Here is a 19,831-nt window from a genome sequence, read left to right on the forward strand (position 1 = left end):
AGGAGCGTTTGCTATGTTGGACACATTTCTGTGCATCTCTCCTCCCTTGACATTTTTGTATTTGCCCTTTGCTTTCCCCTCCACTACTCTGTCTCTATGTTCCTCCCACACAGTTCATTCCTTTTTACACTTCCATATCCCACTCCTCACCTCACTAACATATTTTTTTTCTGTCTTCAGCTTTGCTAGTGTCCCCTGCTTTTTTTCTCTCCTCCCCTCCTTCCCTTCTGGTCTAGCATATTTCTCCAAGGTCTTGCAGTGAGGATAACTCACTGAGGATAACTCACTCTCATTCCAGCTATGCCATTTCTCCTGCTCAGTGTTGCTGAGCAGAGCAGCTGGTAAGATGCACCTGTGTTCCTCTCCTCCTGTGGCTGCCATGCTGATTTCCTTCTCCCTGGGATGGGTCTCCTGACAAGCTTTTCCTTCACCTTCTTCCTATCTCTCTTTCTGGAGTGAGTTTCATGTCCACTGCCCCATAAGAAGTCAGCCTTCTTCTCAGGGATTGAATTAAGCAGGGAAGAAGTGAGAGATGCTTTCTCCTTTGCTTTAGTGCCAGAACTGTCTCTGACCTGCATCATTTAATAGCTCTAAAGGTTTTTCTACAGAGTGTGCTCAAATAGCTTTTTTTTTTCCCAAGGGAAAAAGAAGCACCAGGTGGCAGTTTGATGATCAAAATTTGCTTAGCCTGATTTTATTCCTTTGGTAACCTGTGCAGAAGTGCAAAAGATCTCATAATACTGTGCAGCTTGTGTAATAAAATTACATTTATGTCTGTCATCTTTGAATTTTAATGTAGTGGAAATGGGAGAGAAACTATCCTACCTATTTACAGACAGCAGTGGCTTCTTGAATGACCATTATTTCAGTGCAAGTTGAGGGTAGGGGGAGAATCTTTGTCACTCATCTTCTGTAAAGAGCTCCAAGATTAGTAGCGGTCAAAAAAGCAAATTCAAAGTCACTAAAATGATTTTCCAGTGTGTTTCTTAAGTCAAGACCTGAGAGCAAATCACACTTGGTCAGCTCCATAAGTCCCTATGTTCAGATGATGAGTGTCTTTGTGCTATCTCGGTCTCTTTCCACTTTAGAAAGGATACAGTAGCACTAGTAAAGGTAGAGAGAAGGGGAATCGAAACAGTTGGTGATAGAAAACTGTTGGGGGGGGGGTGGGGAGAGAATGTGAGAAAATGAACATAGCAGGTAATCTCGCCCCTGAGGAGTTGCAGCTGTGCTAATTACCAGAGATTAGGAGCAGGCCTGCCCTTAACAGGCCACAGCTGTGTCCAGTGAGAATGAATGCCATAAAGGAGGGGGTCGGCTGGGTGAGGAGGGAGTTGGTTGTGCTGTGAGGAAGAAGGAGGAGTTAGTGCTGTGAGGAGATGCCTATGAGAAATCGCCAAGAAGGTATGGAACTTTTGCAATAGGATGACAACAGAAAACTACTTCTGTATGAGCAGAAACAAAGTAGGCTTGGAGGCTGTGGGGTGGAAGGGAGGGAAGCTGAAGGAAGATGTGGGAAGTCTAAATTCACAGACTTGGATGGGAAAGTCAATTATGGGATTGTTATTCAATGTTTATCAGAACATAAGAACTAAGGCAACTGAAGGAAGATAGCAGTCTCTGGTTCTTAAATCCCTGATCTGGTGGGTTGCTGGAAGCTGACTGCTTGTATTGTAAGAGGCTTGTACTGTCTGTGTACTGCTCAACCTGTTCTTTTCCTTGGTGTTTGCCTCAGCTATGTTGGGGTAGGATAGTAAGCAGACTTTAAATGAGTTTGGAGTCTGAATCACATACAGCAGCTCTTACTTCTTTGACTAGGGACACACATGTATTTTGTGTTTTTATTGCAGTGGTGTTCTTATAAAATGGCTAAATGGTTTATGTGAATAATCAGGTGTTCACTAGTGCCCAGACTAGAAAATTAGAAGCAGTAAACATGCAGGAGGCTTGCTGTATTCTTAGTGGGTTATGGCATCATTGTGTAAGAAATTTATTTAACTTCCAAAAGATGAAGTTCTTTTTCTTCAAGCAGTCTGAAGTTGTTTCAGAAGGAGGATGCATGTAAACGAGTGCTGTAGTTTTTGCTGGGATTAGGAAAATGTTTGCTGCTACTAATGCATGCATGCTTAATGAGATACTGGAGGAGTTCTCTTGGAGGTCTTGAGAGACTTCCAATTAGTCCTTTCTTTATGACATCTGGGGCAGTGTCAGCAGTCAGTTCTCAGGAAGAAAGTCTAATGTGAGTGTTTGTAGTAGGTTGTTTTCAGGGCCACATGGCTTTTGCTGCCTTAGGCAAAAAGTCAGCTCACTACTCATTTGCTTGGAGTCAAAGTCTGTTTAGAGAAGGATTATATTCGTTGGAAGATAAATGCATAGTGCCACATGCTTAACTTCTTATGTTGGTAAATATTAACCAGTTACTAATTTCTTCATCTGATAACAACCTAATGTTGTTTCCAAAGCTTTCTTACAAAATTGATCTGGTTTCTTATGGGTTGCTGTAAGAGCATATTTACCATACCTTGTTTATATTTCTGTCCCTCTTACCAAATTCTGTAACTTGCTTTAAGTCACCCTTTTGAGCCTTCCTGACCTGTATTGGTACTTACTGAGGAAAATGTGATTTTGCTGCATTCGTTGTCTCATTAAAGGATTTTTTTATATTTAATAGAAGAATGAGGAAATAGCAGGCCATAGATTACAAACTGAATTTTTTATCCAGTTGCAGTCTGATCCTGAGAGTATGAGAAGAATCTTGTGGTAGGCGTTTAATGACTTGGGAGACTGCCAGTGAACATCTTGTTTTAGCTTGCTTCACACATTAGATTTGTCTAATGTGTGGCTGAAGATTGCAGAAGATTTGGGTGAAAAGTAGAAACCTATGAGCAAAAGCAGAACAAATTTAATGGGTGATTGTGTTAATGAACTCTAAGAATGTTCTGGTGTTGTGCTTCCAGAGTGAAATGCTGAATTTATTGTAAATAACTGTCAACAGAGTAATTATAGAAAGAATTCTTGAGTAAAAACTCTGAAAGAGTAATATTTCTAAATTCATCTTATTTGGAAACAATATATGAGAGACCTGATCTATGTGCACAACTTTTACTATTTTAAACAAGCCCAAGTTAATAAAAGGAAGTTAAAACCCCTAAATAATACATTATCTCCTGCTGTCTGCAGGCATGTTTCTCGTTTGGAGTGTGGTATTAGACTCAATTTACACTTGCAACTGCAGGCTTGTGTATTAGCTTGTTTAAGTAGAGGTAACGCATCTAAGACATTAAAGCACATCAGCTGAAGTACATCAAAGTTTAATGGATGCTGTCATTCAGAACTGAAGCGGTTTTAACTTGATTCCCATAAGGAGCAGAGATTTAATTTGCTTAATATGTTTTGAATTCATACTTCTGATTTGATTTAATTTTCTATTTAAAGAAGAGCATAAATATAAATCATGTATCTAAAAGCCTGTATCCCAGTCTTGAGTGAGTAGAATGAGGCATATGAAGGATATGAGCATAACCATTAGGGTTGTGTTTAGTTGGTTACTTAGCTGGGTTTTTTCCCCTTTTTTTCTTTTTTATTTTCCCACATTAATTATAAAAAAGTACTATTTTCTTTTAAACCGTAAATGCTAAAGTACATATGAGTTGTCACATAACAGTGTCATGGAGAACTTAATGGGATTTACAAGACTGTGTTATTCCTCCATGAAAAATCTGCTTTCTGTGATTCAGCATCATGGAAATGGTATATAACAGCATTGTATCCCAGCTGGAGGTTGCTTTTTTGTTGGTGGATCAACCTCCTTCTTTGGTCCAGATTAGGGCATAGGCACTTAATTGAGTTTCTTCTGAGTATCTCAGAGCATGGACTTTATGCTGGCTTTAGGCAGACAGGTGTCCTCATTCTGGCCATGATGGACAAGGACCACCTCATGCCATTTTCCAGGAATGGGGGAAGGGCTCCCTTTTGGGTCTGTCTTATCAGATCCCTTGTGATGTGGTGGTGAGCATTTGCATATGAATCATTCACCTCTCTTGCACACACTTTTGTTATTAATATTGTTGCTGTTTCCAGTAAATTGTTCATGTCTCAAGCCTGAACTTTGCCTTTTGTGCCATCAGTTCTTTCTAGCCTTCCAGAGGGGTTGGGGAAGAGCGAGGAATGAGCAACTGACATGGTTTGAAGTGGTTTTGGTGGGAACACTAATTTAGAGAATACCATTCCTAAACCATGACACAAGATAGCTGATACCTGATCTGGCATACAGCCCCTGGATGCAAAATTAAGCTAAGCTAGTTATTTTTTCCCAACAGTTTTTGAATTCCAAAAGTGTGTTTTGTTAGTGCTTTGTCTTATCAGAAGAGCGCCTTATTAAAATGCTATTGGACATGATAAATTATTGTTAGACTGTTGTCTCATTATAACTGTTGATTTATATTCCTGTATACCTCTGTATTGGAGAAATAATTGTCTGCAAGTTGAGAACATGGATGTGAGAGTACTGAGTAGCAGCACACTTGACCTTGAATAATACACTGAGTCCTTTTACAAAACAGGGGTAGATTTAAATTGTAAAGTTGGATTTGTAACTTGCAGCTTGCATACTTGAGAAGCTGCATTTTTTGGCCCTTTCCTGGGAAAGGGCTGGGATTCCTTCCTTCCTTTAGGCTGTAGAGAGTCACCTCTCTGGAACAATTTTTACGTGGAATATTGTCCTGAGGTGTCTCTCCAGGCACTGAGCCCCTTGTGTTCAGCAGGTCAGGGCAGTGGCGAGGACTGAAGCCATGTTTGCCACTTGGTTGTTGTTGAAAGAGGAGATGCTGGCAGTCTCACAACCAATTTATTATGGAGCCAGATCTGTCAAGCATCATCTGAGAAAGCCCCTCACACACTGAATTTTACAGGTGGTTTTGGCAGAAACTTTGGGTCTTGGATATAGATGCTGGATCAGCTCAGCATTGTCACACTTGATGCACACTGATTCTAGCATATGTGGGCAATTTTCATGCCATAGGATAGAGAACTTCAGGATAAGAAGTAGAGGCTCAGAATTGCACTTTTCTCTGAGCCCAACAAACACATTCACTAAGTTGAGAGGCTGGTTATTGTCACTGTTCAGATGCAAGAAGTTGTTAGGTGGAAGTGTAGCTATGATATTTTCTGAAAAATCCCTTTGCTAGGATTTTTCTCCTGAGAAGCCTCAGAGGAAAAGAAAAACAATAATCATCTGTTGCTGTGGAACGCAACAGGTGCATCTTTGGTTGGTCCATGTTGGTTGTTTCTAATTAATGGCCAATCACAGTCAGCTGGCTCGGACTCTCTGAGAGTCACGAGTTTTTGTTATCATTCCACTTCTTTCCTTTCAAGCCTTCTGATGAAGTCCTTTTTTTATTATTTTAGTGTAGTTTTAATATGTATATCTCATGAAATAATAAATTGGCCTTCTGAAACATGGAGTCAAGATTCTCGTCTCTTCCCTCATCCTAGCATCCCTGTGAACACCACCACGTGGAAGTTTCAAGATCTGTGCGTTTTGGGTTTTTTTAGTGGTAATTTCAAATTACAAGTTGTGTTTATACTGTATAAAATGTGGAAAATGGCAAATAATCACAAAAATGAAAAAACTGCTTTAATAATGGAAGCAGTCAATCAAGTCAATTAATCAAAGAATCAGTTAAGTAGAGGAGATAAGTAAACTTTAGGGGGGAAATGGACTGTAAAAATATTATCTTTGCAGGATAGTATTGCAATCCCTGCCCAATATTTTGTATAGATTAGAAGTTTATTACCTTTTGAGAGATGCATCACTATGGTGCCATAGTTAATTGAGGTTGGAAAAACATGCTTTTTGGCTGTTCTTTGCTAAAGAATTGTTTGTCTTGCTTTGGTTCATATACCATTTAACTTTCTGAAATCTTGAGTGGAAAATCTTTGAAAAATGGATTATCAGCATTGATGTCTACTCATCCTATTTGCCTTTCTGCAAGAGTTTTAGAGCACCTCAGTTGCCATCACTGTTTATTCACTATGAGATACAGTGCTAGAGCAAGGTGATAACTAGTTGTCAGGAATTCAGAAGTGTGGAAATGTTAGAATAAAACCTGCAAGAGAAAACTATTTGCAGTTTAAAACTCCAGAGTGAATGTGTGGGTTTAGGAATGATGTGATGCTACTTGTAATGTGTTGTATTCCCTCTCTCCAATTTTCACATTTTAATATAGCTTTAGGTTTAAGAGTCTTTGTTAGTTTGATGGGAAATTCCTTTATCCTTTCAGTAACAGAAAAAAATTCTCGTCAGCCTAAAAGCAAATTCAGGGTGTCTTAAAATCTTCAGAAAGGACCAACATTCACTATTACTTTTTCAGCAAGTTACTTTCAGTTTAGTTGTTGGTGTTATCTGAGTGGTTGGATGTTCTTTTATTGTAGGCCAAATAAGGAGAAAAATCTCTGTAGAGAGAGACAGAGCTTTAACTTATCTATGCCTTTCAGTTGAGAGGAAAATGGTTATTGCGAAATCTGAGCCAGACTGACCAAAATTAAATACACAGCTACCTTTAAAAGAAGAGAGTGTAGAATTCAATTGTCCTAAAGGAAATGAAGTTTCCTTTAGGTAGATGTGCAAGTTCAATTATAATTCAGATTTATTTTGTTGAAAAAATATGAAAATAAATTAGATATATAATATGTGCACTGGAGCAAATTGTGTGTTCTTAATGTCAGCATTTCCTTATATAGGTGTATTAAAAATTGAGAAATTTCTTGCATTGGAAGTAATTTTACAGTTGTCCTTTGTCTCTATTATTAAGAAGTCTGTGCTCTGGTCTATGATATTGGTAAGTAAGTAATTGAAAGAATTTTTATACTTGTATTTCTGCTTGTGTGTTTCAAGATAAATGCCAAAGATAATTTTTTTTTTTTTTGCTGGAGACCTTAAGAATTAAAAATGCAGCTATCCCAGTTTCTATTTCTTTAGCGGAGTTAAAATGTAATACTTTCAAGATGTCTTTTGCCAAGCTTTTGTTTCAGAATAAAAATGTTATTTAGCAATGCCAGATCATTTTCAGCTCCCGAAATGAAAATATTTATAGAATAAATACTTTCTTAATCCTTCTCATAGGAGGAGGGTGGGGCACATTTTTGCCTTTTTCCTGTCCTGACATTTGGCAGTTGACTGGTTAGATTCTGTTAATTGTGTTTTTTTTTTTTTTTTTTAAATACTTGATCTTTCTCTTCTGGTAGTCTGAAGCCCTCACAGCTTGGAGACTATGCTTTGAAGAGATGCAAGTGTGAAAAAAGGTTGAAGAATGTGTAAGGCATACTTGGAGGGAGCTTTTAATTTGAAGGACTGCTTGGGATCAAACTGGTCAAAATCAGATACGTGTATAGGATGAATTAGAGGGAAGAGGAGAATCTGCATGGGCTCTACTTAGAGTTTGTTTTGAATTACTTTAGGTTGTTAATTTTACTTTGCAGTGTGCCCTGGAGTAAACTCAGGCAGCACTCCTAGCAGTTTGTGTAAGAATGGCAGTTGTTAATTTTTGGCATTTTGCTCTACCTCCCCTACTTGGTTTTGCATGCCAAAGGCAGTCCAAGGACTTACCAGACCAGAGTAGGAGGAATATGTCCTTTCTAAAGTAGGTAGAGGCTTAAGCTAATGCTTAAACTTTTACCTTTCTTTTTAGATTGTTTGGATGTGGTTTTTTTAGGTTGTTTTTTTGTTTGTTTGGGTTTTTTTTTTGTTTTGGATTTTGGGGTTTTTGGTGTGGTTTTTTTTTTTTTGTTTGTTTGTTTTTGTGTGTGTGTGTATATGTCTATATTTCTCTATGTCTGTTTTTATGTTGCCTGCATCTTCCTGAGACCTCTTATAAAAGGGTCAGCCATGGAGAACTTAGAGCTGGAAACAAACCCTCTATACCTGCTCAGTTTGAAGGTATTAGTATAAAGTCTTTTGGTTCTTCAGTTATGCAGTAACTCTGTAATTGTAATTTTCCAAGGAGAAATGGGAATCTGAACTGGAAAATCCCTAACTGCAGAATCAACTGCACCATTAGAATTTTGAGTAGTTTTCTAATGTGGTGCCCTGTTTGAATTTGAATTCCCTTCTCTTTTCTTGATAACTTCAAGATCTGTAGCACAGTTAGCAAAGGGATTGTTCTTACGTGTTAGATAAAATAAATACCTACCTATTTATTTTTGTGGGGGTTTTTTTGTTTGTCCTGTTTTGGGTTTTTTTTTTTGTGGGTTTTTTTGGGTTTTGTTTTGGTTTTTTTTTTTAGAGGCCCATATATACCTCCCTGAGGGAAAAGCTGCAGCATGAGCTTGATATGATAATAGGCAGTATAGGGTCTATAGAAAGGATAATATTGACAACGCTGAGGAGAGGATCTAGTATTGATTAATAGCCTCAAAACCAGTTGGAATTTTAAAAGAAATAAAATTATGATTATGTTCCTTCGAAAAGCCCAGCTTCAATTAAAAAAAAACCCTTCAGTGACCCTAGGGGCTTCAAATAGATTCATCACAGAGGAGGCAGCTTTAAAATTCTGTAATGTGCAAATGCTTTTATGAGCGATCAGCCTCATGCTTTGGCCTTTCCTGTGATTTCTTATGATCCACATTTCTGCCTGTTAGATGTTTTTGTTCTAACCTTGAAAATGGTTCAGTGCAGTACAGTATGCATTTCCATCACAGAAACTACCAGTGCTGTTCCAGATCAGTTGAAGTACATAGATCAAAAGACTGAAGTAAACTATGTGAGAGGTGGGTACACCTCTTAGATGAGATTGCCCCCTGAGTAATTTTTTTAAGGTTATGGGTTTTGTCATCACTGACGCAGAAATACATGTTTTCTGCAAGATTTACTGGTGTCAGTTGTGACAGCACTGGTTTGTCTTTGTGTTTTCTCTAATTTTTCTTAGGTTTCCTTCACAGCAAGATGGAAGTGTCTGTCCTTACCCTGCATTTTTCAAGTGGTAGCTAGAAAGCATTATTCATCCAGTGGCATAAAAGTTTTTCTGGGCAAGATTTCCTTGAGGAATATACTTTTTGACTTGTGTTTAAATGTGCTAAGTGCTCTCAAAATTGATCACTTTGTTTATATTGGTAACACTGCAGCTCTTCTCCCATTCACAGAAGTTGTCTATCTCTTTGGGAGGAAAAAGGGAGAATTTTACCTAGCTCAAAAGATCAAGAGACTTCCTAGTTGCTTGTCTACTTCTTGTAAACGGAACTTACATTTTATGGTGATAGATGATTTTCAGGCACAGTTCAAGCGTTTAAACCAAATTGCTGTAGGGCTTGCTGTCTGTCAATCATCTTTTCCATGTGCTGGAGATGATCAGTAAAACCTCACTAAACCCATTTTTCATGAAGGCTTCTACAAGAGCACACACTGTCTAGGGAATCTTACTGGTGAGTTATATCAAATTCATCAACTAAATTTGTTGTCCAGTGTTGCTAAAGAAGTAAATGAAATATGGTTTTCCCTGCTATTGAGAAGCTATTCCTGAAACTTCCTGTTCATGACATGCTAACTTGCAGGATGATTTTAGCTCTTATTAGCTGTCTTTCTGTTTTTCAGCCATGTTTATTAGTGTAATGATTTCTTTCACCATTGATGCTCATATCTTTGTGTTTTAGTGGGTATCCATCTTATTTCTTTCAATATTTGGTCAGTTAGAGTAGTTGAGAAAGTTACAGTAATTGAGAATTCCCCATAGAGAGATGGATTGTTTTGCTCCTTTGGTCACCCTTTACCTCTTTCTGGGAGAGTTCATCTTTTGTGTGGGTGTGGAGGGAGAGGTGTTTGAGCAGAGAAAACCGTATATAGTATTTAAAAATATCACAGAAGCCTTTTATGTATTGATATAAATACATTCCATTCTCTCCTGTAAGGACCTCTAGGATATCTAATATCAGATTTATCATCTCAATTTTCTTCATTGTTTTATGGCAATCCAGTTCTACAATTTATTACTTGCACCTTATGACTTTTCAGTCTATAGTAGAAATTCTTGGTTTTTAAGTGAATGAATTCAGATTTTGTGCTTTTGATTTAATCTTGTTTCTGTTACTCTTTGTTTACTCAGTCACAGAATAAAGTAGCATAAAAGATGATGCATTATCACAGTCCTTTTCTTCCTTGGAAATGCTGCCTTTATTTATTCAGACAATTTCATTCACACTCATGATGTTGATACTGAGATGGGTTTTATTAATAAACACGATACTTGTTCTTTGGTAACTCTTCAAATAGTTAATACATAGAGCTACTTTACCTTGAGATCTGCCCCTTTAGGGTATTTTTTTTTTCTCACCTTGGATGTATTCCAGTTGTCATCTTTCCCATCTGATGAAGTGCTTGAAACTATTATAAAGTTGAAATTTGAACTCAGACCTTCTGCTTGAGTAGAAAATCAATTATCAGAGAAGAAAGGATAGTTCGTTTTTCACACATTTTTCTTTATGTTCATTGTTTGAAAATTGGTTTTTTGGCATGCTTTGGATTCACAAGTCTCTAAATGTCTCCTTTGTGCCCCTTTTTTGGATGTATGTGATCTATTTGCTAATCATCTGATACCACCTCTGAGTTTTGCTTGTAAATGACTTGTGCTAGTTTTTACTTTCTTAAGGGTAAGACATTTCTTTTATCAGTGTGTTCATTCCATGGTCAGTTATCATAACTATTATTGAAAACATAGGTAAAAATAACAGATTTTTTTTCTTTGTTTTATGATATCCCACTTTTACTTGCTTAATCTTGTATACTCTCTTGTGCTCCTTCTTTGGCCAGAGAGCCTTTACTCTTTACTTGGATTTTCTATGCAAAGTCTACCTCAGCATGACTGACATTTTACATTTCCAAGGCTTCAAGCTTCTATACCAGTACTGTTGCCAACTTAACTTTTTTTCAGGCATCAGAGACTTTCACATTATGACCTTCCCCTGCTATAAGAGACATTGACTTGTGAGGGAAGTTCTCATAGAAATTCTCTCATGGAGAACTTATTATTCATCAGACAGTTGAAGAAGTTACTAGCAATTCTGCATATAGCAGATACCATTTGGAAATCCTAGTAGCTGTTCCATGCTATTTGGGCTATCCAAAAGCATAATTTTAAACTTTAAGCTGTGCAATCAGCTAAGAATGGTGATAAACAATGTACAATTCTCTTGTTAATGCTTTCAATAATAATCATCATAATCTGTTTAGATGAAAGCCATTGTACAGGCCAGTCAAAGTTGCACAGATGTTGATAATTCACTATGAAGTCCTTCTCAGTGTCTTTCTGTCTAAACTGCATTGTGTGCTGTTACAAGAAGGGAATGTATCATAACTGAGACACAGGTTTTTAGTAGCATTTTACCTCCAGTTGTGTATGATGGAACTTAAATTTTAGAGGAACATTATGTTAAAGTACTATTCAATACAATGCTGTGTTCATTTACTAATAAATTATAGTAGTTGCAGAGCCTTTCTTTGTTCTGGTTGCTATCTTGTAATAGAAGATGTCAAGTACACTGGAGTCTTTCAAGTACTAGGACAATATAGTAATTTCTTCCTTCTAAATTCAAACTTAGCCAGCCAAATCTTCAAACTGATTTACTTCTGCAGAAGACCTAAGAAAGTAATATTGGTATTGTTTCATTGATCTGTTCTGTTTGTCTAAAGTTTATAAAGCAGGAAAACTGCAGACAATGATTTACTGCATCCCTGAAGCTCTCCATGTGGTTCTTGGTAGGGGTGAAATGCACATTTGTCAAAGGTGTTTATGGTGATGCATGGACATAACAATCATATCACATAAAGGTGCATCACTTTAGAAGTTGTTAGGGTAGGTGGTAGATTCAATCATGGTGCAAATAAGTAGCTTCACTGTGTCACCCAAATTTTCACATGGTTGGCTTCCACCTGTCTGCTGTAATGAAAACACAGTTTCTGAAGTTCCTAGTTTCTTTTTGTCTCAGTCTTAGATTGATGCTTGTCTTTGAAACACTTGTCTCAAACTTGCTGTCTTTTGATTTCCACAGCTGTGGATTTGGTTCTGCCCAATATTCCTTTCTGATCACATCTTTCCAGTGCTTTTAGAATGACTTCCCTTATCTCCACTCTTTATGTCCCTAAGAGTTACATCTCTTCAGTCCCTGTGGTCACCCTCTCTCCTGCAGTAGCATATTTCTAGACGAGATGATTTTTAACATAAATCTGACCAACGGCTTGTGTTTGTGGCTCATGCCCATCCCTTGTACCTTATGTTATAAATTTTGGCCTCCTGTAGTTGTAGTGGAGCACCACTGCAAGTCTAGCATAGCTAGAATAGAGCTCTCATTCTTGATGTGGTGTGTTGGACTCCTAGAGCCAACATTTCCTTGGTTTCTCTCGTGCTGCTGAAGCATTGGCTGCTGTGGCATGCAGCCTTGACAGCCAGAATTAACAAAGAGCAAGTCTCACAAGGAGCTGCTGAGGGAACTGGGCTTGTTTGGCATGCAGAAAAGGAGGGTTAGGGAAAGAAAGAAAAATAAGAAAACACTTCCTGCATGGTAAAAAAATTATTTCATTTGCTGGGAAATTGGAATGCATTTAAGCAGCTATTATATTCTTTAGATTTCTTGTCTTGACAGATATCTATATAGTCAAAAGATAATATAATTTTAAATCACTATTTTATTTCTCCTAAAATATTGATTTTAGGGGAAATAAAATAATCTTGAGACTTTTTCTGTAGGGTGAAATGATAGAAGACTCATTTCTCCCAAATGTGCCTTGGAACATACTCCATTTACAATTTCCCATTAGGAATTGATTCTTGGCAATGTATATACTAGTGCTGCAGATGTAAGCAATTTCCAGATAAAATAGGAATGATCAATTATTCTGGTGACTACAGTGTGGAGAGGGCGGAAGTGATTCCATAGAAATTGTTTTTGGAAGTACAGCTTCACAACTCCTCCTGAACCTGGTTTAATCTGGCAGAGGGTGATGACTTCAGCAGCAGTGCCTGCTTTAGTATGCTAATTAGTGATAAGACCTAGTTTTCTTTCAATAAGAAAACTATTAATAATTTCTTTCAAGCAATAACTATCAATAAGTTAAATAACTATCAATAATTTCTTTCAAGCAATAAATAAATATGGGATTATTTCCAGATTACAGAATAATAGTTTAAACAACCAGTAGTAAACCCATTTTGGCAGACTTTTCTTTGAAAACACCCTGTTTTCTGAGAACAACAACCTATGATCCTTAAGGCAAGTGAGGTAGGGATCCAAAGCAAAAGAAAATTATTGATTATAAAATAACTATGTGGTGATCAAGAACTGTGTTGTCCAGACAAAGAACTGGATCAAGCTTCATTCTGGCATCCTCAAATCCTGATGTTCACCTTTGATAAGAAAACAGTTATACTTGTGTGTAATAACTTCTTTAAAGAAAAGTACTGATGGCAAGCAGGATGAATAGGTGGGATGGGCAGCTCTGTGCTGGGTGTGGGACAGAGAAGGGTAGATAGTGATGGGCAGCTGTGCTGTTAGAACAGCAGCCCATGCCACAGAGGCTGTGTATATCCCGATTTTGATGTTTGGAAGATAATGTGAATCTGTGGTGTCTTTCCTTCTAGGGCCTGTTTTAGGGTTACTTGTTTGCTATTTGACCTGTTTGGTGGTTTTGTTGCTGTGTTTGCTTTTCTTAACAAGCGCAGAAGTAACAAGAGCTTCTCTGTTTCTCTGCAGCTTTTACGAGAGTTGAAGCACCCAAATGTGATTGCATTGCAGAAGGTTTTCCTTTCTCACAGTGACAGAAAGGTTTGGCTGCTGTTTGATTATGCTGAGCATGATTTGTGGGTAAGTGCAGATTTCCCTGAGTATTTGAGATTGTGCAATAAGAATTTGTTCAAACTGGTGTGTATGTGATGTGCCTTCATATAGGCAGAGATGCATTAATTTCTTACTCTGTAGTTAAGGGTCTAACTGATAATCCTGTTACTTTTACACTTTAAAGCTTGCCAAAGACTACATAGATTTTTTTTTTTTGAGTCAGATTGGGTTTTGAAGTGAAAAAGATTCTTCTGCAAGCTTTAATTGGAGTTAAAGGAAGCATTCCTAAATTGAGATCTTCTAAAACTGTGTTTGGAAATGTATTTAATACTTTTTTTTCTTGGCATATTGCATGTACACACACAAGAAAAAAAGAATGACTGCTTTGATGAGTCCTCTCACTGAGAGGGACTGCAAGCAACTAACATTGAATCATCTATATTTTAAACAGATAATTTGTGACAGTATGAGTGGAAATAAAATAACAAGTAAGCTAATTGGGCTTACTGATGGACACTCATTACATGGAAGAGGAGTGGAGACTTAGATGTTTGTTTTTAAGTTTCTAGCAAAGTACGATAGGATTTGGTTTAGTCTGTTGTAGAGGTGGACATCAATGACATTGTGACTTGAACTGGAAAATATTCAAGCTCCACATCTTTTGATAAGATGTGAGTTACTTGAACCTGGATTTGTGTTTAAATCTGAAAGATACCAAACATGAAGTGTAACCAATATGTTTATGATTCCTTTGAAATATTGGCAAGGAGAGGAAGTGGTACTATGAATTCCAGTATTACTTTTGAAGGCTTCAGTAATACAGGTGTTGCTATTACAAATGTTAGTGACAAATTGCTCAATTTCTTCATTCTTGGCTCTTGAGCTTGTAAATGACCCAAGATTTTAATTGGACAGATAGTAAACTTAGACCTTTCAAAAAGACACTTCTGTCTCAGAACATGTAAAATCATGGTAATTTGTTCCCCTTCAAAAGTTTGAAAAGTATTTAATTTATTTCTCCTGTGGGCTAGCAGGTTTGTATTTTGCAAGTTTTGTTCATCAAAGTTCAGTGGGCATTATGAGTTTGTGTATTTCACATAACTGGTGGTAGTGATGATGAAGAGCAGTGCATCAGCTAAATCTCTGTATGACAGACTTGATTTCTGCATTAAATGAGTTTACTCATTTTATGGAACAGTCATAACAAACACATTTTACTGCTGCATTTATTGCCATGTGTTTTAAACATCTTTTTTCCTAACCTTTTCCATTTGATTTTACTTTGGTTGTGTGGTTTTTACACTACATAGTCATTTTTCACATGATTTAACAGCTTTAGAAGAAACATCATTGCAGTTTGATGTTCTTGCCACCCCTCCCATATGGCTGGGTATTGGATATAATCTCAGTGAAGTTAATTATTTTCTATTATTGAAGACTGAAATGTTTGTTACAATGAGGTACTTGATGTGAACTGGTCTCCCACTTCCTAACTCTCTTTTGTTTTTATTTTTTTTCTATGGGACATGCTGCACAAGTCATTTCTCCTTTCCTGTATAATTGCCCATGTTTCCTCGCTTCTTAAGCCTTTGCCAGGAATTTTTTCCTCCCTTACATTAAGTTTGCCATGTTCAAGGCACTCTTGGTTCTGGCTTAACCTTGGTCCTCATTTTCTTTACTGTCAGCACTTCCCAAGCATCCCTCTTAATTCCCCTTTTGTCTGTTTTGCTCACTCCCAACTTTGTGTCTTTTTCCACGCTGCCTCCTACACATGGAACAGCCTCCCAATTAACGTACGTAAAGATCCTTCACTATCCTCCTTCAAAAACCTCCTGAAAATCCACTTATTTTGTAAAGCATTTCAGTAATACCAACCACTTGTCATTCTGTCTGTGTTGTGTTGTGTTTTGCATTTCCTGTGCTTTACAGCTTGTGCCCTTTCAACTCTCTGGGGTAGAAATTTTGGTAGGGGTTTAGCACTTTTTTTTTTAATTGCTTAGCACCATGTGCTTTGCCAGCACTACATAAAGACAAAATAAGCCTATTTATCATGGATATATGAAGATTTAAATTTTGGAATGGAAGGTGTGCTGTCACTAGAGACATGTAGATTTCCAAAGACAAATGTTTTCAAATGTAGGTAGCTTAGATTTACTTGCCAAAATCAGTAAGTATGGAAACTGTTTCTGTTCAAAGCTGTCCAGGTTTTAGTAACACCTATTGGCTTCAGTGAGAAGAATAAATGTTCATCACATTCAATCATTATATTAATTAAAATCCTTATGTTTTTCAGCTTCTGTACTGGAAACATTTGGCAAGAGATGAATCAATTATATCAGATGCTATGCTATTCTGTTAATTTTCTGGTACTGAAAAAAAAGTCCTGTTCTAAAGGGTTGGTGCCAATTAAACTTATTAAAAAGTTCTTCCATGGTGAGCAAGAACTTTTTTTTTTACTTCTCACTTAATTCCCAAGAATGAAACTGCTCAGATCTGAAATTTTATATTAATAATGGTCTGTAACTTGTGCTGATACCATTACCAAGGAATGTAGACACTTTGCTAATTTGAACTGCTTTAGGCAAGTATTGGTGAACGCTGATTATGCTGTTCTTAACTACAAAGATAGTAATCAGTTTTAATAACTAATCCTATCAAAGATACTTTCTTTTCTTATCTCTCAAGTTACATTATACAAAACAACACAAAACCGTGAGATTACCACGGAGAATATCTAAGAATATAGGATTTCTTTTGACAAATTGATTTATAACTAGTTTCCTTTGATTGCCAGAATTCTTAGTGTAATACACAGTGTTATGATTTTTCTTGGCTATTTGTCTCTGCCAAAGTTCTCAGGCTGTAGGATGTTAACTTTTTATTTTTAATAGTCAGAAATTTGTTTTCAATGCCAGAATTCCTGCTGTCTTATCAGCAAAAGAATAACTTCTTTTTTTATTGAACTTTCATGAATATACTTTATCACCATAGTTTTGTACTTCTAGGCAGTATACTGCTGTCCAGATCTTTCTGCATAAAGCTAGTGCATTTAAAGACATTATTCAAATTTATACCAAATGTTTTAAATGCATGATGATTACTAAAATGGACTTCAGTACAAGTTTGATACAAATGTCCTGGAGATGAAGTTTTTTTGTCAATCTAGTTGCTTTTAGCCACTGTCGAGGTTACAATATTTAGAACTTTTCTTTTGTTCCCTTTAAAAGCAGATTTCTAATAATGAAAGTATTTGCTAAAGCACATGTTTTTAGTACCACAGATAAACACACATTTGATGACTTCAATTTCATAGTCCTATACTTTAAGCAGGATTTTTGATTCTAACCAACATTTTTATTATAGTTTTAAAAAAAAACTTTTTGTATTTGCAGGTTATCTATATACCTTTTCCTAGTTATGGTACAGAGTTAATTCCCAGACTCATTTAGTATGTCTGTATAAAGTCAAATTTTTACAATCCCCTTTTCTGGAAATATATGTTGTCATTTAAATGAGAAGCTTCTGGATGGGTTTGATCTCATTCTGAAAAAGGGCGACATTTTTATCGTAGTAAAAATGTGTTAAATGTGTTTTATAGCAACAAAAACCACTTCTGGTTCTTAAGTACATAATAATTAACTATGATTTGGTAATATTGAATGTGATGATACATTCAGTATCCCAGACCAGTTAAACCATGATCTTTGAATTTTTTAGGTTTGGTGTTTCTCTCTTACTATTATGTTCCACTGATCTCTAACAACTAAATGCTACTGAGAAACCAAGTAAATGCTACTGAGAAAAGGAGTAAAATTAATCTTGGAGTTCTTGTTGATAATAACAAAAATAGATGAGCAAGACTGGCTTTGTTTTATACGAATTACTTGTTATGCATATGTTCTGCTTTTAAAAAATGTAGGGTAGAGATTATTAGCACAGTCATGAGTACCTAAAAATAATCATCAGATAATGGAAAGGAGAAACTTCTTCCTACGTGTGAATTTCATAGTACTACTTGATGGTCTCAATCTACAAATAAATATACTTAATTTCAGCTAACAACATTTTGAATAATCTTTCATTATAAATGAAATTGGGAGAGTGTTGCATACTGATGTGTACAATAAACCTGTACATTTGTTTAATCACATTAATATTGTCTAACAACTGAGTTTTAATGTATTCCTTAAATATGGTATAATCAGAATTCTTTCTTCAACAGGCCTCAGTTTAGCTCTTGATCATAAATATAATTCAGATGCTAGTTGATGACAAATATCTTTATATACATAAAAATACCTTTCTCAGTGTAATGTGTTTTTTAACATTTTGATTTTCTAAGCCATGTATACACTTCTGGTGTAATTCAGGTGGTTTTGCCAGGTGGTTTTTCATGCAGTCTTCTCTCTTGTATACGTATGTATGAGTATAGGCTGGATGAAGAATATAAGGTTTGTGGAGACACAAGGGAATGGGCTGGCATAGGTCTTTGTCATGATTGATTCCTTCCAAGTGAAATGGATGGGGTTTTTTGACCGTCAAAGTCATGGTTGGATTTCTTGCAGAGGGCAGTGCCATTCCTTGACCGTAGCTCTTTGTCATATTCTCAAAACATACACTTGCTTTTTCTGCTGGACTTGTATGAATTTGAAGGTAGTTTATATGGACTCATTTTCCGCACCACAGAGCGTGAGAAGGGGAGGAAACAACATGTAGGAGCTGGCCTCAAAACAAAGGCAAGGTTCAAAAGCATAAATATGTGAAAAACTACAGTGAACAGAGTGGTGTATTTCACTTTTATGTGTACTGAAAGGGTAGCTGAATTCTGATGATTTTTGTTAACATTGTGTAAAGTTATTTTGCAATAATTTGAAAAAAATTATTGAAAGATCTTATAGTATCTTTTGAAAGATACTATAAGACCTAGAAAGATGCAGGCAAAACCTAGAAAAACTATTTGGGATCTGTTTGAGGGGATGTGTTTGATCGGTGTTTCAAAGCTTAGATATTTAAAGCAAGCTGGCATTAGCAAAAGTTGACGTATTAAAGTTCCTTTCCCTGTTACTAAAAATGTTCACCTCTTGTCACTTGAAATAGGGTCTTTCATTAGGCAGTTTGATTAATGACATTTTAAAGAAGATACTGATGATGGCCGTGCACTGGCAGCATTTAGAGGGAACAAGCATGCTTTTTTCCCCTTCTCTTTTGAAGGACAGTTTATATTAATTGCTGTAATGTTTCCAAAATTGGAAACTAAAGTGGTAGCTCTAGAGGTAGTTCTATCCACTTCTGTTTTGATTTTATTTTATTTCACTTGTGATAAGTACATTGACAAAATTTTGCTACTTTCTAAAAAACTCTGATGTCTGAAATGAGTTGTAAGTGTAGGCATATCAAACTATGATTTATTTTTGGAACAGCAAACAAATTACTTGGGTTTATTTGGTTTGCTTTCTCTTCTTGAAAATCATGGAAACACAGTGCATGGTTAGTTTTTATACCACCTTAAGATTTTGATTTGTTCTTTCATATCCTTTTTGAATGCTTTACATTTAAAGTAAATGTAGTATTTTGAGGTGGTTTTGTGTTAAAAATGAGACTAGAAGCCATATAAAATAAATCCTCTTTGCCTTAATACAGATTTTACATGTATCCAAGCTTCCCTCTCCTCAATATTAAAACATAACTTTACTTTTTATTGGCACATTGACATAATTCTGTTTTGTTCTTAAAGGCTGGATTAGGTATTGGATAGAATGTAGGGGTTTTGCTGAAGTGTGGGAGCACAAGCAGTTTGCTTCAGCCGGGAGAGGCATCTACATTGGCATGATTGCTTTTCAGTTTGAAGGAGATGCATGTAATTTTCAGCAAGCTTTGCCTTAAGCAGTAGAACTTAAGCAGTCAGGTTTTTTAGAGGCTTGTGTCTATTGATTAACTCATGTGTGTTGAGGTGGGAGCTCACTGTAACTTCATTTAGTCAGACATGCATGAAATCCCTCTGTTAGCTGGCTTG

General features: G+C 36.4%; 1 protein-coding gene across 1 annotated transcript in view; it reads left to right on the top strand.

The window, feature by feature from the left end:
* CDK19 (cyclin dependent kinase 19) overlaps window positions 1-19,831 on the top strand; it is a 121,866-nt gene that overhangs the window by 33,557 nt on the left and 68,478 nt on the right. The window contains exon 3 of the mRNA XM_059467871.1: window positions 13,735-13,845. Coding sequence (XP_059323854.1) covers window positions 13,735-13,845 — 111 coding nt within the window. The remainder of the gene's footprint in view (window positions 1-13,734; window positions 13,846-19,831) is intronic.

Source organism: Ammospiza nelsoni, chromosome 3 (genome assembly GCF_027579445.1).
Source record: "Ammospiza nelsoni isolate bAmmNel1 chromosome 3, bAmmNel1.pri, whole genome shotgun sequence".
Taxonomy (NCBI): Eukaryota; Metazoa; Chordata; class Aves; order Passeriformes; family Passerellidae; genus Ammospiza; species Ammospiza nelsoni.